We start from the raw sequence: 24,473 nt of genomic DNA on the forward strand, positions 1-24,473 counted from the left end.
AATGAGGCTCTTGGTCTTTGACTGGTTGGCCACTCCTGAACTAATTGGTTTCTTTTTTAGAAAAATTAACTTTTATTTTTTAAATGCACAGTATGCAATGTATACTACAATTGTTTTCTATCAAAAATAAACCTTTAGATATTACCCATTGTTTCTCTGTCTGTACTGTGAACAAAGACAAAGTTGACTGAGAGGAATTAAGTACATGTAAGTGCCGTACATTCTGGGCTTTAAATGAACCCTTTTCTGAGATGCAAAACCAAAAAATATATTACTTGCAAATTACTTTTTTAAAGTATCAAAACTAAGGCATACATTAAAATAATAATAATAATAATAATAATACAAAAATTCTGCCTTTAAGTCATGCAACTTAACTTTCAGAACTAAAAGATTCAAAATCCACAGCTCAGGTATAACATAAGGCTTTACTCTCTAATTTGGAATGCTTTGTGGTATTTAAGAAGCAAAAGACAAAATGGACAGGAACTTGGACCTAGAGACCATGCATGGTTTCACACCGAGTGCTTTAAGCATATATATATCGTCGCTGTCGGGCGGAAACCTCGTATGTCCAAATTTGGTCCATTTCATATTTTTTCACATATTGATACTATTGGTCAGTCCCTGACCAATAACAGTCTGTTATTTTTACAAGTTATTAACCAATCTAAAGTCTTGAAAATAGCTTGAACTCAAATCTCTTAACTCCATTGGACACTTCAACTGTCTGAGAAATCTCGTAACTCTACCTCTTCTTCACTCCGCGGGAGAGCTGCGCGGCATATTTCTCCTCAAGATTGAGTCGCAACGAATCAACACGTCTTAAAGTGATATCTAAAGTGATTTCATTTCAGATAAGATAGGATTGTATCTTACAATGTCAAGGCAAACCGTTATGTTCCACCGTCATGCTCATCACTTTAAGCAAGCTGGCTGGCTTTTTGCCTCGTTATTATACGTAAACATGTCGTATAACGTAGTGAAACGATAACTTGAACTTTATTAATTTTATTTTTTGGGTGAACTATCCCTAACTATGATTTTATCGATATTTATCTGTGTTATTGATGTATTTTAAATATCTGTTTGTTACTGCTTATACATGTTCATTGACGTTTTAAAATGTTTTTTTTATATAATATTTGAATTAAATTGAATGTTTTGGATACCACTATTAAATTATTGTTTTTATTATTATTTTACTGACTTTAAGTCAGCCTACTTATAGACAATGCCTCTCTTGGCACTGTGCATGTAAAACACTGTTTTTTGGACACTAACAAGTGAAAACAGTTAGGTTTTGTTAAAAATCGATAACAGTAATGCTTCTGTGCAGAAAGAAACCCGTGAGCCACGAAGGTAAGTTTGCAAGCAGATTAGACTAATTTCCACCTATTAGACAGCCTAATCAGCTTATCGTGTTTTTTATTGCATCACTTATAGCTCTTAAACCTTTAAAATAGAGTTTAGGAAGATGTATGTAACTACAGTCATTAGCTTTGGTTAACTATTGAAGCCCTGTCTCTTGTCAAAAGGCTCAACGTAACCGCAGACTTTATTGAACACTGCTGGCAGCAGCGACGTCTGTGTCCGTATCGTTCTTATCAATGACATCATAATCTCGTATCTCCCTGCTCCCAAGTCATAAAGCTTGTATCTCCGATAAAACGTGACTTTGGGAAAATGTTGTGTTAATGTTGGTACACAACATTATATGATAGCAATATAAGGTATAATAACTTTAACGATACAATGTTTAATAACTCAAAAAAATACGCCGTTTTTTTTAATTTCCTGAAAAATAATGGTTTTGGAGATACGAGGATTCCGCCCGACAGCGACGATATATTAATCAGAAAATAAAAGTCTCTCTCTCTCTCAACGTGTGTGCGCTTTAAAAGTCTTTAAAAGAGCATGTGATTGCAATGAAGAAAGGTAAACATATCAGCATGCTCAGAACTGAGGCTTGCCCTGCGCTTTGAAGCAATGTTTCCTGCTGCTGAAAACAGACGCTCTGATAGTGTCCCAAACCTTGGACATTTTCTGTCGTTTTCTCCTGTTTGTTTCTTCTCTTTGCTCATTGACATTGTTATCGCGCCCTTCCATTTTGCACCCCGCACGCGCCCGCACCCTCAAATCAAAAGACCGCTAACTCCTCGCGTATCCTTCCGCTTTGACGTAAGCTCGTTGTCACACACACACACACACACAATAATTGCACAAGAACGTGACGTGAGCTTTAAAATGAATCAAACGAGGCTTCGAGGCAGAGGAATTTGCCTCGATTAATTTTTGTAATCGAGTTACTCGAGGAATCGTTTCAGCCCTAGTAGAATTATTGCCCCGGCCACAAGAGTCTTGATTCTGTGTTCTTTTTATGCATGCAAAATGATCATTAGGTAAAATGTAAAAGCAGTGCATGTTTATCTGCTTTGCCTTGAACCACACCAGGGATATCAAGACTCTGGACAGACATGGAGCCATTCCGTGGCACCAAATGTTTAAAAAAGTAATAAAATTGTTTTTTTTTCCCTCCCTACAGGCCTTCAGAGTGTAACGTCCTGCCGTCATTTGACCCAGAAACTGTCCTGCAAACCGGTACGCCTAACTTTCTCTTCATGAACGCACTGCCAAATGATTCTACAGAAACATTAAACTGGAAAAAGTCGGTGAAGTTATGATAATATAATTTGTGTAAATATTGGATTTATAACCTTCGTCCTGGATAGTTTGAGACTTTTCCATGCATTTGGCACTTTGTCATAATCCTGTCAGAGTCTGAATAATAACATTTCTGGTAAGCTTTACCATGCCAGCATGTGCCAAAACCAGACTTTTCAGGGTGGAACAGCGTGTGGTTTCCAGACCCGCAGCAAACACCCGAGGCTGTTTTTCCACATATTGCAGTGTAGAGGAGTGAATGGATGAGTGGTAACTCTTCTCGTGTGCCTGAGCTCCAGCCACTGAAAGAAGCACTGTGTCCTCACCATTACACTGCAACACACAAACACACGGCTGAACAACGCCTTTGTCAGTTCAGACGACTCGCGCCGAGTGCAGAATTCAGATCCTTCATTTGCTTTGTTTAGAGTCTGTGAGCACAAGTGGATTCGTTATGCTTTCAGTCTGAGTGGCCTTTAAGGATTTTTGCAGTTGCTGTGAAGGAAATGCCGATAGATTGTAGCGTTTTCTGTGTGAATGAAAGCAGCCTTACTCGTTCAGCTGAAGTGCTTCTTTTCACTGTATTCGAGGATCAGAAATGTTTAATCATCCGTGACCTTTCTCTTTCTCTCTAAACGCCTTCACATTCCACCTGTTTCGTATCTCTCGTCCGTTGCTGTTTGTGAAATTTCTCAAATCCCTTTCTTTAATTTCATTCTCTTTTGTCCTGAGGTCTTTGTGTGTTAATCACTTTACCTACTCTCTCTCTCTCTCTCTCTCTCTCTCTCTCTCTCTCTCTCTCTCTCTCTCTCAGGTCATGAGTTGCTGTCAGAGCTGCAGCAGAGGAGGTTTAATGGCTCAGAGGGCGGTGGCGGTGGAGGAGGAACGGCCTGGTCTCCGATGGACGATGAGCTCCTGGCTCAGCCACAGGTCATGAAGCTGCTCGACTCTCTGCGTGAGCAGTACACCAAGTACCAGGAGGTCTGTCGCCAACGCAGCCGCCGCTCGCAGCTGGACCAGATCCACACCAAGGTCATGCAGGTAATGTTCACTGACCTTCACACACAGACACTGTATATCAGCATTGTTTCATATGACAGTACACCAGCAGTGTGTTAGGGAAAGGCTGGCAGAATATGTGTGTGACTTGTAATTGCATGAAATTTTCCTTATTGGGATCCAACTTTCTACTGGCTTCAAACTTCTGTTTATAAAGACAAGGAGACTTGAATGAGAACATCTGTGCACTTGTTCATTCCGGATCAGTTTTGGTCCAAACACTGTTCCAGCCTGACAGCCTGATCCTGTGCACAAAGCAAGCTCCTTTATGGCATGGTATGTTATGGTTGGGGTGGAAGAGAGTCCTGCACAGAGCTCTGATTTGGTCTCAACCCCACTGAACACCATTGGGAAGAACTGGAACACCGACTGCACCCCAGACAACATCAGAGCCTGATCTCACTAGAGCTCTTGTTGCTGAATGAACGTAAATTCCCAGGAAGACTCCACAGAAGATTGGAGCTGCTTGTAACAGCAAAATCATGTTCAACAAGCATACAGAAGCATGTATCTTTACCATCCAAACCTTATAGTTTCCACTTTTACGCCAATTCTTCAATCCTTGATTAACATTACTGGACTTTGATATTGTTTTCTGGAACTTTATTTCCAACTTTTTTTTTTCCGTGTATGATCATAAATCATCCTCCCACAGATGATCTGTTTACTTAAGAGAGAATTGCTGGTGGCTGCTTGAGGAAATAGCCGTATTATCATTTCATCTGAGAGCCAAGTGTAATGGAGTGTAGACCACAACAGCTCAAGCCCTAAGACCGACCCAGTCCGAGTGTTACTCTGTTTTCATCATCTGGTCTGCGTTCAGGGGAATTATACATCTTCAGTGATATTAGAGAAGGGAATTGAGCTGCAACTCCGCAAATATTAATACGTCAACACACAGGCTTTTATTCAGCTGCTTTTTTTGGCGTTATCTAATGTTGCACTAATATATAGTCGAATCGGAGTAGTCAAATCTCAGTAACACTAGGTAAGATATCGTATTAAATGTTCATATTGCTTTGAACAATTGCCTAAGGGATATTTGTACGGTAAAATAAAGTGAGCACGTGGGAGAATGTGTTGCACGCTTGGGTTTTGATTTAACTGTTCTGATGGAAACCGTATCTTCACGCAGAGCAGTGTTCCAGCAAAGCAGCGCATTAGCGTTTCGGTAGCTGTAATTTTTATACGACTCTGTCAGCCTGGAGTCAGCCTAGAGGAAACGATTTCATTTGTAGTTTGTTCTTTATTGCTGTTTCAGTTGTTGATACTACAGAAATATGAGTTCAAGCGTCACAGCAGTAGCACTTGAATATCTCCTTTACCAGACATTAAGTTTAATCCTGTGAGCCAGCAAACAATGATAAAGATACATTTCCTTGTTGTTTCACAGGTTTCTATTAATAAATGCACTTGTTTGAATAAGTTATCTTTTCTACTCCTTCACATGCACTTGTTGGGCGGACATTCCACCTAAGCTCTGTGATTAATTTCACGAGAATGAAAAATGTTTTTTTTAACCAAGCAGAAACATTTAATCATTGAGATTTGTAATATTTTCTCTAATGGGATATTCAGTATTTTGGGAAGGAGTTTTCATTGTCCGAGTTTCCAGTGGCAGCTTCTCGATGTCAATAGCAACTAGCTGCCTTTTGGGTTGTTTAAGTCTTATTAAATTCAAAAGAAAGAAGCCTCCTGGTGGTTCTAATTGCTGCAGCCTGGGTTCGATTTCTGTCCAGAGAGCTAACCCAGCTACTGAAGAGCTAAGTCTCAGCGCAGGGTAAGATAGGAGGGTTATGTCAGGAAGGTAAAAACCTGGGCCCAATCAAATATGTGGACCAGATTAAGGAAGCGGTAGCCTAGTGTTTAAGGTGTTCGTCTACCAATCGGAAGGTTTCGAGGTCGAATCCACCAAGCTGCCACTGCTGGGCTCCTGAGCAAGGCCTTTAACTTTGAGGGGCGTATAAAATGAGATAAAACTGTAAGTCTGGAAAAAGGCATCTGCTAAATGCTATAAACGTAATGTGGCGACCCCTCAACAGGGAGCAGCCGAAAGAACAACATTAAATTCAAGACTTAGAAATGTTCATAGCTTCTATAATGTCATCACTTAAGCAGACGTTTACGTTAAACATAGCTGTAAATGGATCAAAATTCCTTAATACTTTAAAACTTTTGATTCACCTTGAGAATTCTCCTAGAACAACACACTCCCATGTGGGGTTTTTCTTTTATTTAGTATCTACTGGATATTATAAGGTGTCAGAATCCTTGTCTCCGACGATCCTACACATGTGATGCTGACAGAGCGAAATGTTCATTTGAGAGACCTTTCAGAACACCCTTGTTCTAATTGAATGAAACATCTGCTGCCTTCTGATCAAGTTCTATACGTGTGTGAGGCTAGCTTTAAGAAATTAAAGCTGTAAGCTCCCTTCCTAATCCTGTGTGCGGAAACGCCACGTGAGCAGAACTGTGCTGCCCCGAACCACTTGTGCACACATCCATTAACGTCTCTTCACTCCGCAGCTTCACCACAGCAGTCTGCTTACTCTAGCTGCCCTAATTCATTCAACAGCAGGAGGGAATTAAATTTGTCTACTTGACTGTAATTCTCTTATGAAATCACAGACGTAAGTTACCGTACATAGGGAGGATCTCCTGAGAAATTGCTTTTAATTATAACTCGCCCACGTCAGCACTGAAAACTGTTTATTTAAAGTTGTTCCTGTTTTCATTCTCAGGCTCCCACTACATATTACATACGGACGCTTCAGAGACTGGAGGCGTGTTAGGATCTCGTTTAAGTGGCAGTTGGGTAGCTAATTTAAATCCCAAATCATGTCAGTCAGAGCCAATCACGCGTCCCTTCACTTCTCCCTAACCGAATTGGTTTACTTGTGGAGGTCCGTGCAGGAGGCGAGTGCTGGAGTGACATGCCGCTGCACAAAAAGTGTTTCCGCGCCTTATTATTTAGTCACGGTTGTACTACTGTTCATTCACAGATGACTATGATGGCTGTAATTATCCGTTCTCATGAGGAACGCACTCTTTTAACGTTTAATTTTACCAGCAGGCAGATATTCATTTAAACTCCCAGATCGTGTTAGTCCGAGCCAGTCTGATCTGATTAAGCTGTGTTGGGGTTGCTGCACTGGGATCTGCTGCTTGTTTGTGTAGAAGTGGCTGATTGTTTTACGAATAGTAATGAATAATATTATATTATATAAACACAAGCTATTTCTTCTTCTTTTTTTAATTTTTAAGTACATGTAGCGGCGTATTCAGTCACATTTGGTCACATGTATGTAGAACCCGGTGTGTCTGTCTATTTGTTTTTAATAGGATAATAGAAAATTTGAAAGACAGGATTTATTTATTTATTTATTTATTTATTTAAAGCTTCGTTGTTCTCATGCTGTTAATAAATGGCAGTTAACTCTCAAATTACATGTCAGATCGGCATCTCGAATGCCGGTCTGACACTAATACCCATTATTTAGCAACCACCACACTTATGAGAAGGGATACATCTGGAGAAGTGAGATGTAAAGAAAGTTTAACGTGACTCCGTCTGTTCCCAGGAGAAGTCGGACAATGCTTTTTAAATCGGATGAGCATATTGATGCCGTAATTGGCGAAAACCTTAATCTCCGAAACACCAGATGTTCTGGGGAGAGTGACGTGCCCCAAGAGGCATGAAAACGATTGTCATATTCCATATGTGATGCAGAAGGTGAAGGATTAAACCCATCCACTTTTAAGTGTTTTCATCTACAGAACACTGTCTACACATCCCCAAGTGATCACACAACATCGAGAACATCACACTGGCAGCACTTCATTTATTTTCATTACATTCATGTCAGCAATTAAACTAAATGAGCTATATAAAAGTTGATAATACGATCCGTGTGTAATATTAAAGCCTGGCGGTTATGTGATACGAAGCTGATGAATTGAGGTGAACAATTAGCAAGTCGCTTTGTTTGTAAATCGACACAACCTTTTCGGAGGAAACAAACTGTGTTTTCATGTCTGTCGCATTTCCTTGAGTTCATTATCCACTTTGATCGTCATGTTGTTTGTTCAAGACTGATACCTTTTGCACCTCTGTTTAATGCCCTAAAGCATGTTAAGGATTAGAATCAGATGTACGGAATGACAGGACAATTCCATTCAAATCTTGCCTGAGGTATTCATAACTCGTTAATTGCACATTTTAGCAGGTTGTATGAAGAGCTTTTGTCTGGTATTTAGCTCTGTCTTTTTTTCCCCACCACTAAGGTTTTACTTGGCTCCTTGATGGTGCAGGTCAAGAGATCTGGTTTTATTGGTTAGGAAACAACTGTGGGTGCTTCTGTTCCAGTGCATAATGCATTAGGGAAGGAATAATACAATGACAGCCTGTTCTTTTGTATGAAAATAATCCACAGCAAGATGGTGTGACGCTTCTCCCCCAAAGTACATTATTTTCTGGTGCTCTTTGAGCTCTGCGTTTCCGTCACCAGTCCTGAAGCTTACTCACTGAGTCCTCACTGCTCCTGTCATTGTTATACATTTAGCTGGTAAAGCGTAGAGTTATTGTGTCACCACATGACGTGAGTCACTGCGAGCTTCTCAGCGGTATTGTGACACTGCTTTTTTATTTGTTGTTATTGTGTGTGTTTGTGTGTAGGTTGTGAACTGGCTGGAGGGTCCTGGCACAGAGCAGCTCCGCACTCAGTGGGGAATCGGAGACTCGATCCGGGCGTCACAGGCTCTACAGCTCAAACACGAGGAGATCGAGAGCCAGCACAGTGTAAGCACACAGCCATTTCCACCTCACGCTAACCCTCCTATACACCTCTTTCACTGATCTCTCTCTCTCTCTCTCTCTCTCTCTCTCTCTCTCTCACACACACACACACATGCACACACAGAGAAAGCTTGAATGGCTGTGCCTGCTCTCACACGAGCAGGATAATAGCCTGATTTTAAAACGCTTGTGGGTCTAAAATACGAAGGTTTGAATATATGACAGTTAAAACGATGACTGGCTGAGCCGCTTTCAGCAGCTTACAGTCCACACACCAGTGACCATCATCACATTTTTCATTCTGTATTAATGCTGTAGGACTGAATGCAATAACAGGGTTACACTCAGGCCTATTAAATACCTTCATCCTTCATGTTCGGTTGCTTAGCTACCAAAGCTTACCGCTAATAGATGTTATTGTTTGGCAAAATTATTTAATGTGAATATAATTAATAAACAAATTAATAAGCTTATTGAATGTGGGATGTTTTTTCCCTCACTATATTAAAAACACTATTTTCACTGTGTTTATTAACTCTGTAGCATACTACTACTTCCTGCTTTAGTATACTACTACTTCCTGCTTTAGTATACTACTACTTCCTGCTTTAGTATACTACTACTTCCTGCTTTAGTATACTACTACTTCCTGCTTTAGTATACTACTACTTCCTGCTTTAGTATACTACTACTTCCTGCTTTAGTATACTACTACTTCCTGCTTTAGTATACTACTACTTCCTGCTTTAGCATACTACTACTTCCTGCTTTAGCATACTACTACTTCCTGCTTTAGCATACTACTACTTCCTGCTTTAGTATACTACTACTTCCTGCTTTAGTATACTACTACTTCCTGCTTTAGTATACTACTACTTCCTGCTTTAGTATACTACTACTTCCTGCTTTAGTATACTACTACATCCTGCTTTAGTATACTACTACGTCCTGCTTTAGTATACTACTACGTCCTGCTTTAGCATACTACTACATCCTGCTTTAGCATACTACTACATCCTGCTTTAGCATACTACTACTACGTCCTGCTTTAGCATACTACTACGTCCTGCTTTAGCATACTACTACGTCCTGCTTTAGTATACTACTACTACGTCCTGCTTTAGCATACTACTACGTCCTGCTTTAGCATACTACTACGTCCTGCTTTAGTATACTACTACGTCCTGCTTTAGCATACTACTACATCCTGCTTTAGTATACTACTACTTCCTGCTTTAGTATACTACTACGTCCTGCTTTAGCATACTACTACTACTACTACTGGCTTTAGCATAGTGCTACTACTAATACAAGATTACAATTGAAACCTGAGATCATTCCCAGTTTGTGAAATTTGCCTATAAATCTTACTGTTTGCATCCAAACTGAGACTCCACTTTAATCGGATAATCTGCTCCTTCATGCAATTATCCATTCATGCAGTTAGATGACAGCGGTACAGTGCGTAAAATAATACAGATACAAGACAAGCGCTTCAGTTAATGTTCACATCAAACCTCAGAATGAAGAAAAAATTACATGATCTGTGACTGTCACTTTGTCAGGTGCTTTGTTAGTGCCAGATGGACTGATTCAAGAGTTTCAGAAACTTCACACACAACAGTTTACACAAAATGGGGAAAAACAAATGAGCACAGAACAGTGGGTAGAAACACCTTGTTTATGAGACTCAAGTCACGTCAACTTTATTTTAAAGCACATTTAAAAGGCACAATGGCTGAAAAAGTGCTGTACAATATGATAACAAAAACGTAGCAAATAATAATACAGGGAAAAGACTAAATAGAATTAAATAACACAATTAGACAAGCTCGTAAACACGCAAACAAGAGAAGGGACAAATAAAATAACATTTAACGAGAATAAAATACAGAACTAAAAATTGAACAGAGCAATTGTAGGATAAAATAAGGGAAATAAAATGTAAATTTGACAGCATTACACCATAGAATGTTCACACTTCAATGTTAAAAGCTTGAAAAAATGTTTTAAAGTTGGATTTAAAAATCTCCAGTGATCTAAAAATTAGGAAAGGCTCTATAGCTGAGAAACAGAAAAATCCTGTTCAGCTTTATGCCTCAAACAACATTTAAAAGTAGCTGACCAGAGGACAATAGCATTCATGAGGAGAACTATGGGCACACAAGGTCCAAGATATAACTCGGGGCCAGTTGTGTAGGTCTTTAAATAAATATAGAATCTAGTAGAAGATTATATTTGTGTCACATATTGTTTGTAGGGAAGTGAGGACTGGGGAATTTGCTCTCTGCTTTCCTTGTTAGGTTAAGGGCCTGGCACCAGCATTCTGAACCAGCTGCAATGAGCGAGAGACGACTTGCATTCAAACTCCCACCTAGAGAGAGTTATAACGCTCAAGACAAGAAGAGATGAAGCCTGTATCAGTTCCTTCAGCTGTTTAAAGGAAATGATCCCTTTGAGTTAATCAATCATTCTGAGCTGGCAGTAACTCCTCCATACTCCGAGTTAGTTTGCTCAATAAATTTGAATACAGAGTCAATTATAACACCAAGGTTCTGAAAATGATGCCGAACATTTGATGATAAAGACCCAAGAACTTTAGCTTAAACGACGAGAGAGGGATCAGAGGAGAATGGCCAAATTTAATGTGAAAGGGCTTCAAGGGCAGAACACCATGTCAGTACTGCAGACTGTAGTAGTCACAGGTCACTGAAACTGGACAGCTGACGACTGAAAAAACAACACATGGTCTTTATCCAAACTACTGATGTAACATATTGCCAGTGTAGCCTCCTGTTTCTGTTGGGTATTTCCTGGCAGTAATCTCTGAACTCCTAACACACAATGTTAATATTGATTTTGAACCGCAGATAATGACCTCTGATGTGTTTCATCATCCATGCTGCTTTCATTCAGAACAAGCCCACTGTTTGGACTTGGTTGAGACATTTCTGCTTTTGACCATTTGGACTATTGGAATTTTCTCTAGGAATAAATGGGCTTGAAATGACAGTTTAGACTCGTGAATAGCACGGCTCAATGGATTTGTTAGATTTAACAGATATAACATTGACAAAAGCTGCTAGATGTGTCTTTTAACACATTTTATGAAGATGTATTTTGCATACTTTTACGCAGATTGATTTTCACCTCCTGCAATTCATTATGAGCCCCTGATTGCCCACTGTGACCGTGACATCAAAACAGTCCTGACCGATGACCACAAATAACGTCTGATCATGAATTACAGCATGGCGAGGCTGTCTTCAGTCACACAGGATTTTGATGGTCATTAGTTTGAGTGTGTTTAGAAATTCATCAATTCTGTAAGTGCTTTTGTAATGGGTTTATGATGTTGCTTTCCATGGACAGTCGAACAGCAAAGATAATCTTGTGAAATTAGTAGACGTGGGATATTATGGGTTGATTATTTAAGCACTGAGATTTTAAATACTTAGAGACTTTTTTTAAATACATTTAACAGACTAAGAAGTGGTTACTAACATAATGTAATAAAGTATAGAGTAATAAAATACGAGTAACCTATGACTTTTGAGGTTCCAAATGTAGCACATCATGTTTAGGCCCTCAACAGGGCATCATACTTGCATCACAATTAGTGTTAAACAATAACTCTCTGTGTCTTTCGTTTTATGTTGTTGCAAGATAATGGATTGTGCTAGCAGTAGAGTTGTATGGTGGCTTTGCACTGCTCTTCATTTCAGTGTTTCCACATACCTGTGCTGTGCTCATCCATGTGCGATAATAACCTGATTTAGTAACAGTCGTTATGCGGTTAACAGATTATGTTTAAACCAGGAATGTAATCCCCCAACACAATACGACACCATTTAGCTTCTTAAGACGGTAATTAATTATTTGACCATACCTCTGAATCCGGTAGACTATAATACCATACAATTTAGCATTTGCTAATTGGTATGTGATTTTACTTTGTGCAGCTTGGACTGCTGAACGTCTTTAGAGCTAAAACTTAAAGGTGGGGTCTCCGTTGTTTGAAAGCCAATGTTGACATTTGAAATCACCAAAACAAACACGCCCCTAACTCAAATGGGTCCCACTCCTGTATTGATAGCTCCGCCCACACATACATACGTAACCCAGGCAACTAATGGAAAGAAATGTGTCTTTATCATAGCTGAAGGGAAGAACAATACGATTGTAGATAAACAAACAAGCAAAAATGACACACAAGCAAAAATGACACACAAGCATAATCATGCAAAGGACGGTATATATTAGTTCTGTGTAACAAAGCAAAACCAACGTTACTCACCTATCGAGAAGGAAAAAAGCGCCTCGGCGTCCCATCGCAGACCTTCCCGCTCCTTCAAAGCTGATCCTATATTAACACGTCCTACTTCTTGCCTTATCGTAAGCCTTTCTTCACTTTCTTTCTTTGTTTTTATCCTCCATGTCAATGTTAAAACCGCCTTCTGCTAATGTCACACATGCGCACTGAACACTCTCTCCGCCCATATTGACAAGACACGCCCCTTTCTGCTCACTGGCTACATGTTAGTTTTGTTTTTGTTTTGTTTGGCGGCCCAACATAGTTTTCTGAAGCATTTCTCAAACAACAGAGACCCCATCTTTAAGAGTTATGAGTAATTCGCTTTGCTAGGCTTTTTAATTAGTTATTTATTTACCAGTTTAAAAATGTTTATTAGTTTTTCCACCCCGCTTGCCATTCCTTCTTTGATTTGTAATCAATTCTAACTAATAATAATCTAGTTTATTTGGTTGCTAAATAATTATTGAAACTCTTACCTTGTTGTGGCAAAAGAAACACATAATAACACATAACAATATCACTGGCTAGCGATTTGTCCGTCACAGTTTAGAAAAAAACAATCTGAACACACACCATGTAACCGGTCACAATAAGTTTAGTTTAGCTTAGTTTATTAATTTATAAAGCAGCACGTTTGCCTCACACCTCCAGGGTTGGGGGTTCGATTCCCGCCTCCGCCTTGTGTGAGTGGAGTTTGCATGTTCTCCCCGTGCCTCGGGGGTTTCCTCCGGGTACTCCGGTTTCCTCCCCCGGTCCAAAGACATGCATGGTAGGTTGATTGGCATCTCTGGAAAATTGTCCGTAGTGTGTGATTGCGTGAGTGAATGAGAGTGTGTGTGTGTGTGTGCCCTGCGATGGGTTGGCACTCCGTCCAGTGTGTATCCTAATGCCCGATGACGCCTGAGAGCTCCCCGTGACCCGAGGTAGTTCGGATAAGTGGTAGAAGATGAGATGAGAGAATTTATAAAGCACATTTAAAAACAATAGCCGTTGCAGCCAAAGTGCTGTACATCAAGTAAAAACAAACAAGAATAGTGCAAAAGTAAAAACACAATCCAAAAGAAAACACAAAATTCTACACCTTTAAACAGAGTTAAAACATACAGAACAAAAGTGGGTTTTTAAAGCAGATTTAAACAATGAGACAGTGGTTAAATGAAGAGGGAGATGTGCTCACGCTTTCCGGTGCCAGTCAGTGCCCCATTTTGTACCAGCTGTAAACGGTCGAGAGATGATTTGGGCAAGCCAAAAAAAGAGAGTTGCAGTAATCCAATCTCGAAGTTATAAAAGCATGAATTATAGTTTGAAGGTCCTTCATAGAAAGCATCTTCTTGATTTTAGCAATTGATCTTAAACAGATTAGCACTGTTGTGAAAAGCAGCTTTTTTCAGTTATCAAAGGACAACATAGGATCAAAAACAACACCAAGGTTTCATATTTATTTTAACAATAGACATAGTCACAAAGCAGCTTGGCAGAAAGCTGGATTATAAATCGCTAAATTATTTTATATATCATTACTGAGCAAGCCAGAGGTAAAGTTTTTTAAGGGTGACAAGAAAAAAAAACCCTGAGATGACATGAAGAAACCATAAGAGGAACCAGATTCAGAAGAAATCTCCTCCTCAAATTGTGCCGGATAGTGAGGATATAAATCATTTCCCTTCTTTATCTATACACTGTATATGATGTCAAGCAGTGCTGAGTTGGATTTTTATTAACGTCTGTCGAAGGTAAGTATCCAAGGAAGAAGCCATCCTTACACTGTTCACATGATGGCATCCTGAGGAGCCATCATGTGAACAGTGCCATTCTACACCAGCTGTCTATACCTTTTTAGTAGAAGCATTTTCGTTTTTTTTTTTTTTTCTTTGTTGACTTGCTGTGAAACCTCATTTGCTTAGTGACTTATTTCCTTTGATTTATTTGCTTACAAATTTCAGACAACTGAAAGTGAGAGTCAGTTTTGTTTTGTTCAGTGACTTGTGGTTCAGTGTTGTTTTTGAAGAGAAGGAAATGAATAAGCCTTTCTCGATCGTTTTCACAGCTGTAGGGCGTCACCGCTTTCACACAGAACAACAATCTAATCATCAGAACAGTACCACAGAGAGAAGGAGAATGTTACTTAGGCACACTTTGGTTCTGCCAAATCTAGCACCGCTTTTTTTTTTTCTTCCCCCCCATTTTATCTCCCTCTCAGAGTACTGAAGGATGCTTATCATAGTTTGGTTTGCGGTCACACACCACTCGACTGGATCCAGCAAGTCTTCCTGTGGTTCACGCCAGGTTGTTTACATCCGAGTGTCTTTTGATGTGGTTTGTGGACAGTCTGAGGGTTGATTTATGCCTCTTGGTGTGATTGTCTGTGGTTAGCTGGAAGGGTATTATGGGAATCATTTGGTCTGTACTGCTTGAGTGGCGGTTACAGTACCGGTACTGTTCCACAGCTGTTCCACCGGTACAGCTGAGCCGCTCTGTGGTTTTACGAAACTGTGCTTTTACAACATAATAACTCTATTTGTTTGAAGGAACAGTTGGCGCTGTTCTGTGCATGATTCATTGCATGGGACGTGCCTGGCTTTAAGGTTTTGTACTAAATATATAGCTATGATAAAGCCTCATGTCATTCTGAAGGTCATGAAGCGACAGCGATGGGGAAACAACACTCGGGTAAAGCAGGACACCTGATGTTGTTGTTATCTTGTCAAAACTAAATTGTATGTAAATGTTAGAACTAATACGTAATATTGACTCTCACAGGCATAATTTAATCGATAAATCATGAGCTATGATTGTAGCCAAAGCCTGTATTTTCCCATTACAATATCAGATTTAGATTGTGTATGAATACTTTTAGATGACATTTTTGTATTTATTAAATCATATCCATCACACACTGTCATAACCTGAAGGTTTTAAGGTTTTAGTAAGTGACAAAATTACAGGAGTTGATATCATTTATATGAAATCTAATCTTCAACTGAAAATACATTCAATGTGAAACTTGTTGGTTTATGAAAATTTGTAACGAAGACTGCATCTGTATTGTTCTATATTATTTAAAATTTACTCGATCATCAGTGTTCACCATCAAGTCAGTTCAACTTCAGAGAGGTCAATCTGTCCAGTAAGGAAGTAAAAGGAGAAGAAAACAAAAAATAAATAAATATTTCACTACAGTACTTTTCTAATTATTAAGCAGTATAATGAAACATGATGTTGCATGCTTTATTAATCAACCTAATTATTCAAGACCAAAATCTTAAGGTTTGCTCCGTCTTTATAATAACGTGATTAAAGTCCCCACAATAAAACTGTGTGTGTGTGTGTGTGTGTAGGAGTGGTTTGCTGTGTACGTGGAGCTGAATCAGCAGATGGCGGCGCTGTTGACCGCAGGCGATGAGGAGGACCTGCTGGAGCTGAAGAATCTGCAGCAGCAGCTGAGTGACGTGTGCTACAGACAAGCCAGCCAGCTGGAGTTCAGACAGAACGTCCTGCATTCAGCCCACGAGTTCCACAGCACAGCACAGGATGTATGTGTTTCTCATAAAAACATTACCAGGCATCAGTGCCTTGTTTCCAGTTTGGAAATATAACATCACCCCTTACTGCTGCTAGCCAGTATACACTTCCAGGTTTAATTCCTTTTTCTACATTTAGACAAAGATCTTTCATGTGGAGTGTAGCCTGTTTAGTTTAGAAATTATTCAGTAAATTAAAACAAAATATAAGTTACACATTTTCCCACTTTTCCAACTCACTCTGCTGTTACAAAGCTAGTGTAAACAACTTCCTGCTTTAAATCCTCTCTGTCTTACCCAAACGCTTGTCCATAACTAACCATGGAGGATACAACATCTGTGACATGTGAAGCCAACCAACAGCATCTTTTTCAAACTGCCGTTTGCACACAAACTCTTCTGCACACATGATCTCAGATGCCCACCATTGGATATGGGGGCACTGTGATTGACAGGGAGAGAGTAAGCCCTTCCCTCCATTGCATGACTCCTGTAGCGTCATCAGAATTCTCAGACCTCAGGCTTCATATCTCTGAAGCTTGAAAGCCCTTCACATTGTTACATTCTGACATTTTACATGAACTACAGTCTAAGGCACGGTGGCTTAGTGGTTAGCACGTTCGCCTCACACCTCCAGGGTTGGGGGTTCGATTCCTGCCTCCGCCTTGTGTGTGTGGAGTTTGCATGTTCTCCCTGTGCCTCGGGGGTTTCCTCCGGGTACTCCGGTTTCCTCCCCCGGTCCAAAGACATGCATGGTAGGTTGATTGGCATCTCTGGAAAATTGTCCGTAGTGTGTGAGTGCGTGAGTGAATGAGAGTGTGTGTGTGTGCCCTGCGATGGGTTGGCACTCCGTCCAGGGTGAATCCTGCCTTGATGCCCGATGACGCCTGAGATAGGCACAGGCTCCCCGTGACCCGAGGTAGTTCGGATAAGCGGTAGAAGATGAGTGAGTGAGAGTGAGTGAGTATAATGACCGTGATCATAACCATTTCTGATCACCATCACCGTGATTATTAACTCTATCCAGATTGATCTTTCTAGTCTCCTGATAAATGGGAGCTTCTTCTCCGCCTCTTCACTTGACTGATCTCTGTTCGCTTTTATATCAGTGCTGAAATAATTGCTGATTAATTCACTCCGCGTTCTAACGTTGGCTAAAGTTCAGCATTTTCTTGATTCAGCATTCCGACATAACGACCACGGCCGAGCTACTGTACAGCAGCCCCGGAGCAGAGAGGTTTAAGAGTTAATGCCTCAAAGGTCCAATAGTAATAACTTGCAGCTTGAAATCATAACCTTCTTATTAGCAGCCCAGTGCTGTAGCCTCGGAGCCACTGCATGCAAAATAAAAAAAAGTCTCCACCTTCTCTTAACAAAATGTAAATATATAGTATATAAAGATATCTGCAAAAAGAAGATCTGATGAGGGATTCAAGCTAGTTTTAATATTCACAGATGACATTTGATGTTGTATTGATGGAATCTGCCAAACACGCTAAAGGATTTAATGTCTAGGTTTAATCTTTTTAAACCATTTAACTTTTACATGTTAAGCCATTTAAGATGTGTGTAATGGTTTATTACATACACTATGCTTCAACCGTAATTCCAATCTTATCAAACACACAAGGACTTTGTTCCAGGTATGGGATCGAATTTCTTGACCCTACATCCAAATATTGTGAATATTGAAACTGTAGAAATTTTCAAATAGAATAATAATAATAATAATCAGAGAGCAGTGTGTCGTCTCAGTCCAGCAACATTTTCCTGTTGGCTCCAGCACAAGACTGAAGGTTTTCTTTTTTTTTTTTTTTTTTTTTTTGTCTGGTTTTGTTTAAGTAGTAATTCCTAGAAAGATCTGTAATGATCAGCTCCGCAGCTCTGATCACTCGTCTGTAGCACAGGCTGCAGGCTTCTGTTACTGGGAGACGCATGTTGTGGTTTGATGAAGCAGACGAGATTATTAATGCTCTGTCTCATTTTCATCATTGTTCCAGCTCTCTCAACAGCTGGACGGTCTGCTGGGCATGCTTTGTGCAGACGTCGCCCCCGCTGACGGAGCCGCCATCCAGCAGACGCTCAAACATCTGGAGGAGAAACTGAAGAGTGTCGGTGAGGGCACCATCCTCCTCTTTAACCGTGTACCTTCATTTGTCTGCCGAGACAGATCAGTATCTTTCTGGTTATATAGAATATCTCGTGTGTGTGTGTGTGTGTGTGTGTGTTTTTTTTTAGAGGGAGCTCTGCAGGGCCTGAGGGAGAAGGGTCAGGTTCTGCTGGACCAGATTTCTAACAAGACATCCTGGTTCTATGGGAAAGACATGCAGATCGAGAACAAGGAGAACATTGACCACATCCACAGCGTCATGGAGGACATGCAGCTGCGCAAGCAGAGGTTCAGATCTCTCTGAATTATAAATAAACATTTACAATTCCTGTGATGGGTTAACAGGAAATATTTGGCTATTTTAAAGCTTGGTGTTTAGCTACAATTACAGTTTAAAGGGCCTACGTCACAGGAAGGTCATTATAACTCTTGTGAAAACAAGTGTTTGGTCTTTCTCTTATTCAAGCCTGCTTACTGTTTGACAGCAATATGTTGCTTTGTAAGTGGCCTTATAAGGAAAAGCAGCAACGCTGAGCTGTTCTATTCTGGCTGGAGGTAGAGCATATTTGTGGGCTTGAAATGACGAAGCCGACCATATAATTCGAAGACAACCATATGTGGGAAGTCTGCCATACACGTCCCTGTGTATGAGCTGTTACTATAGAAACAATCGCATATTAAAGCAATTATCCCTATTACAGCCATATTTACTGTACGAGCCGCGCTGTTGTACGAAAATAACCTGATTTGAGCGTTTAGCTGTGCTGTGGTATACTGATCATCAACCTATATTAACATTAGCAAGCGGCATCGAACCACAAGCAACGCCGGATTGGTCCAAGGAATCGTCTGAGCCAATTATCTGGATTTTTTCAGGTGAAGTGAAGTGACGTGACATACGGCGTGAAGTACGGCGACCCATACTCAGAATTCGTTCTCTGCATTTAACCCATCCAAAGTGCACACACACAGCAGTGAACACACACACACACACCGTGAACACACACCCGGAGCAGTGGGCAGCCATTTATGCTTGCTCAAGGGCACCTCAGTCGTGGTATTGCCGGCCCAAGACTCGAACCCACAACCTTAGGGTTAGGAGTCAAACTCTCTAACCATTAGGCCACGACTTCCCTGACCTGAAGTTTACGTCTTCATAGTTAACGTGTATAAAATTGTGAAAACTTCAAATGTCGCTTGCCGGTGTTGCAGAAATTTTAGCTCTATGTCACACACACAGCCTCTCTCTCAAAAAAAGTGAAAAGGCAAAGCTGATTCTTTTGTTTTTGCGATGTTCTGATGACATTTCAGCTTGAGACCAAAAGAATCGATGAGATGATGGATCAGAATTTTCGTTTTCATTTCCAAACAAATCGGCACCCTTGTTTTCAGATCACCTAATGTTTTGTGAGTGTTCATGTTCTCTAGACAAATGATATCTCTTCTCTCATGTTGATCTTTTGATCTCAAACCCAAATGTCTTGTGTACAAATAGCAAATTGCATCTTTAAACCCTCACACTGTTTTCAGTTTAATTAATGGGGTCCCATTACACGTTTGTTGCATCCATCATTCATCATGCTGGACGGTTCAAGCCACTGAAGTGTTTACGGTGTTCACTTTTACTCGAGCATGAAAAAGAATCCTGAAAACCGATGCAGCATCCTTGGTACTTATCGATGGGCTGACCTGTGTGTCACAGGTGCGAGGACATGGTGGATGTGAGGAGGCTGAAGATGCTGCAGATGGTCCAGCTTTTCAAATGTGAAGAGGATGCATCACAGGTGAGCGAGTCTCAGTGTGTTTGTCTGAAGCAAGTGCAGTTTCAAATTGATTTCATTCACGTTTATTTTTTATCACATATTTATTTTTAACTGAGAGCTAAGCATGTGCCAGGAAGTGCGCTGCAATGTCAAACTCCACGTTACTGTCAAGGGCACTTTGTAATATGGGTCATTTTATTTGAGATGAAAGCACATTGAGGCAGCAGAGCACATTGGAGCGTTCGAAGTTTGAAACATTTCAGAAAAATGTTCCCTTGGTTTCCCAGTGGCTGAGGGAAAAACCACCAGGAGTATAATTGGCCTAAAACATGCTGCTCTGAAACATAACAATTTAGTTTGCTAGCTCTGTTTTTCTGCCCAATTTCATGAGCTAACTATTTTACATGGACAGAGAAACTAGTTTAAATATACAAAGACAGAAGCTCACTAAGGGGCTTTTTACACCTGCTTTTTCACTTCATGCATTTTCTGTGAACGGATAGCTGTCCGATTGGAAAAAGACCAGGTCTAAATGCCCTCCGAAACGTTTTCGAGACGGATATAAATCCGATGGTTCAACCCACTTCAGGAGGTGGTCTGGGACGCATTTCAGATGAAACTGGACAGGTGTAAATGAATGTGGTTGTTCAAGCCACATACGTCAGCGCTAAACTCCTCCCAAACTGAAGCACGTCACTCGCAGGTGATCTTTCACCCAGGTGTCTCGTTGGGTCTTAAAATGCACTGCTGCTGCCAGCGAAAATGCAGCAAACAGTAAATGCTGTTTTTTTGTAACATAACCGTCGTAACAAGTTTTTTTTGTCTTCTTTTTGATTGCATTCTGAAATCCGCATACACCAAAGTGTGTTCCGTTTCAATTACCCCGGAAATAAGGAAAAATATATCTGCATTTTGGGCGGGAATAGAAAGATCGGATCGTTATCCTATTCGCCAAGACGCATTTATGTGGCCTAATGTAAATGGAACAGTTTTAACAAATCAGATAGCTATCGGATCAGAGAAAACACATGAAATGACCAGGTGTAAAAAGGCCCTAAGTAGACAGATTCAGGGAGACATGTTATGATGTTAGTGCAGTGGAAAAAAACTCAGGTTAAAAGGTTTCTGTAAAAAAAAAAAAATAATAATAATAATAATCAGCATGTGTTAGTATTACAGGATTTACTAACTAGACTGACCAGTGTTACATGATCCATTCAGCACTATGGAATTCCTTGATTTCTTCTTCGTAACACATCAATAACGCTCTTTTCACTGCAAAGGAACAATGTTGTTACTGCAGTATTATGTATGTAATATCAATTTGCTTGCTCTCTCAGGCTGTAGAGTGGCTCACTGAGCTGCTGGACGCACTGCTGAAGACCCACATCAGGCTGGGAGATGACACACAGGAAACCAAAGTCCTCCTGGAGAAACACAGGAAGTTTGTGGAAGTTGCTCAGGTAACCAGCAAAAATCCACCAGACGAACCGTTTAAACAAGATCCCATTAAATTCTATAAATTATTTTAGTATTTAGTATTTTGGCTCTAGGTATTCTGTCCATTTTTCGTAAATTTATTTTCATGTATGTGAAAATGTTGTCTTTGGTGTGATCACATGATTAGTTCCTGAACCTTGAGTCTGAAGTTATTCTGACTGAGGAAAGTTTTTGCATGTAATCTACCAGTGTTGCTATTTAGGAGGTCACTGTTGTGGTTTGTTAACGTTACATGATGTTGAGTGTTTCTTAGTGTGTATTTTTAAGCTAAAATAAGTGATAACGCTAATATTTAGTTTAAGGTGACACGTTAAACTCTGCCATCCATCTGCTCACAGAGTACATATGATTACGGAAGGCAGCTCCTGCAGGCCACAGTGGTGCTGTGCCAGTCTCTGCGCTGTGCCACGCGCTCCTCAGGGGACACCCTACCCCGACTGAACCGCGTGTGGAAGCAGTTCACCATCACCGCCGACGAGCGCCAACACCGCCTGGAGACAGCCAGAGACTTCCATGCTGCTGCTGAGAGGGTGGGTTCATGCTTCCTGCCTGTGGGCTAAACTACTACATTCACAATTATGTAGCCAGAGCCACACAGGTTTAGTTTAAAGAAATCTTGTCATCTAACTACTATCACAACATAAAAAAACATCAGAATTTAAATGCCTGTGATGTCTGAAAGAAGGCAGAGCTCAGCTCGCATAATTTCATCCGTGTGTGTGCGCGTCCGTGTGTGCGCGTCCGTGTGTGCGCATGCGTGTGCGCGTGTCCATGTGTGTGTGTGCGAGTCCGTGTGTGTGCGCGCGTCCATGTGTGTGTGCGCGTGTCCATGTGTGTGTGCGCGTGTCCATGTGTGTGTGCGCGTGTCCATGTGTGTGTGCGCGTGTCCATGTGTGTGTGTGCGCGTCCATGTGTGTGTGTGCGCGTCCATGTGTGTGTGTGCGCGTCCATGTGTGTGTGTGCGCGTCCATGTGTGTGTGTGCGCGTCCATGTGTGTGTGTGCGCGTCCATGTGTGTGTGTGCGCGTCCATGTGTGTGTGTGCGCGTCCATGTGTGTGTGTGCGCGTCCATGTGTGTGTGTGCGCGTCCATGTGTGTGTGTGCGCGTCCATGTGTGTGTGTGCGCGTCCATGTGTGTGTGTGCGCGCGTCCATGTGTGTGTGTGCGCGTCCATGTGTGTGTGTGCGCGTCCATGTGTGTGTGTGCGCGTCCATGTGTGTGTGTGCGCGTCCATGTGTGTGTGTGCGCGTCCATGTGTGTGTGTGCGCGTCCATGTGTGTGTGTGCGCCCGTCCGTCCGTGTGTGCGCGTCCGTGTGTGCGCGTCCGTGTGTGCGCGTCTGTGTGTGCGCGTCCGTGTGTGCGCGTCCGTGTGTGCGCGTCCGTGTGTGCGCGTCCGTGTGTGCGCGTCCTTGTGTGTGTGTGCGCGTCCTTGTGTGTGTGTGTGCGCCCGTCCGTCCGTGTGCGCGTCCATGTGTGTGTGTGCGCGTCCGTGTGTGCGCGTCCGTGTGTGCGCGTCCGTGTGTGCGCATGCGTGTGCGCGCGTCCGTGTGTGTGTGCGCGTCCTTGTGTGTGTGTGTGCGCCCGTCCGTCCGTGTGTGCGCCCGTCCGTCCGTCCGTGTGTGCGCCTCCGTGTCCTCTCCTTGCCAACCTAGTATGGATTTAGGTCACTTGTTATTGCGAATATGTTTGGTACTAAATAGGCCTCTGATGTTTATATTTGATAGTAGAATACCATTCGATTCATAATTCTGTCTTCTCGCTCTCTATTTTCAGAACAATTTTAAATTAAGAAAAATAATACCTGAAAATATTCTTTTTATTTTCTGTGTATAAATTTTGTCTCTAAAAATCCAAATCAATAAACAATGGCTATGAACAGAGGTTAAATAACTATATTTTAAAATAAATTTAAATAAATATATTTTACAAATATATTGTAAAATAAACACTTAAATAAATATATTTTACAAATTCTCCTCAAAATTGGACTAATTAACAAGGTCTCTGACCTGAGGAAAAATAGTAATAACGAACCTAAGACGTAACCTGAAGCACTGCAAATTAAGCTCTCGGCTGCTGTCATTTGAAAGCTACCGTTAAAACCTGGTTGTTCAAACTTTACACATGCTGTTGGTCAGTTGATCACATCCTGAGCTGTCAGTTACTTCACATACGAGTGATTTGCAGTAATGGTGGAGGCTGTGAACATGTGGTGATGAATATTGTCTCCTCAGTTCAGTAATCTTGCTTGCTTTGGTTTGCTGTAGGAATACTCGATCATTTTAGTGCCAAAATTTCTGTTCAGATATTCATTAGTGTTAAACCAAAAAAAAAAGATTTTGTTAAATAACAAATGATCAGAATTTTCAGCATCTGAGTTGGCAAAATATTCCAAGCGCATTTTCCACATAAATTCTGTCCAATAGAAAGCTGCCTACTGCAAATTTGGCAATGAGAAGTCCTTGGAATCTCCCAACAGTCATTAAACACCAGTCCAGATTTTCGGTTTATTGCAAAATTTTGGGTGTGTTCTAGGTTTCAGTGTGAAACATTAGTGCAGACATGGTTTCTCTTTTGTAAGGGTTTGATGTTGTGTTTTTGTGTAGCTGTCATTCTGTATACCTCCATTACGTTCTCTGGCTTTTTGTTTTGTTCTGAGAGCAGAAAGAATGAATTTTCAAATTTTTGTCCTTAATTTTTTGAAAACTCCTTTATGTGCATTTCACATTTGCATTTCTAAATG

At 40.9% G+C, this 24,473-nt stretch overlaps 1 protein-coding gene across 1 annotated transcript in view; it reads left to right on the top strand.

The window, feature by feature from the left end:
• The window catches only part of sestd1 (SEC14 and spectrin domains 1), a 50,459-nt gene that overhangs the window by 22,091 nt on the left and 3,895 nt on the right, over positions 1-24,473 (top strand). Inside the window, exons 9-17 of the mRNA XM_060877040.1 lie at positions 2,546-2,601; positions 3,479-3,705; positions 8,402-8,524; positions 16,175-16,369; positions 18,358-18,472; positions 18,596-18,755; positions 20,170-20,251; positions 21,571-21,693; positions 22,069-22,260. Coding sequence (XP_060733023.1) covers positions 2,546-2,601; positions 3,479-3,705; positions 8,402-8,524; positions 16,175-16,369; positions 18,358-18,472; positions 18,596-18,755; positions 20,170-20,251; positions 21,571-21,693; positions 22,069-22,260 — 1,273 coding nt within the window. The remainder of the gene's footprint in view (positions 1-2,545; positions 2,602-3,478; positions 3,706-8,401; positions 8,525-16,174; positions 16,370-18,357; positions 18,473-18,595; positions 18,756-20,169; positions 20,252-21,570; positions 21,694-22,068; positions 22,261-24,473) is intronic.

The sequence above is a fragment of the Tachysurus vachellii genome, chromosome 8 (genome assembly GCF_030014155.1).
Source record: "Tachysurus vachellii isolate PV-2020 chromosome 8, HZAU_Pvac_v1, whole genome shotgun sequence".
In the NCBI taxonomy this organism is placed as follows: Eukaryota; Metazoa; Chordata; class Actinopteri; order Siluriformes; family Bagridae; genus Tachysurus; species Tachysurus vachellii.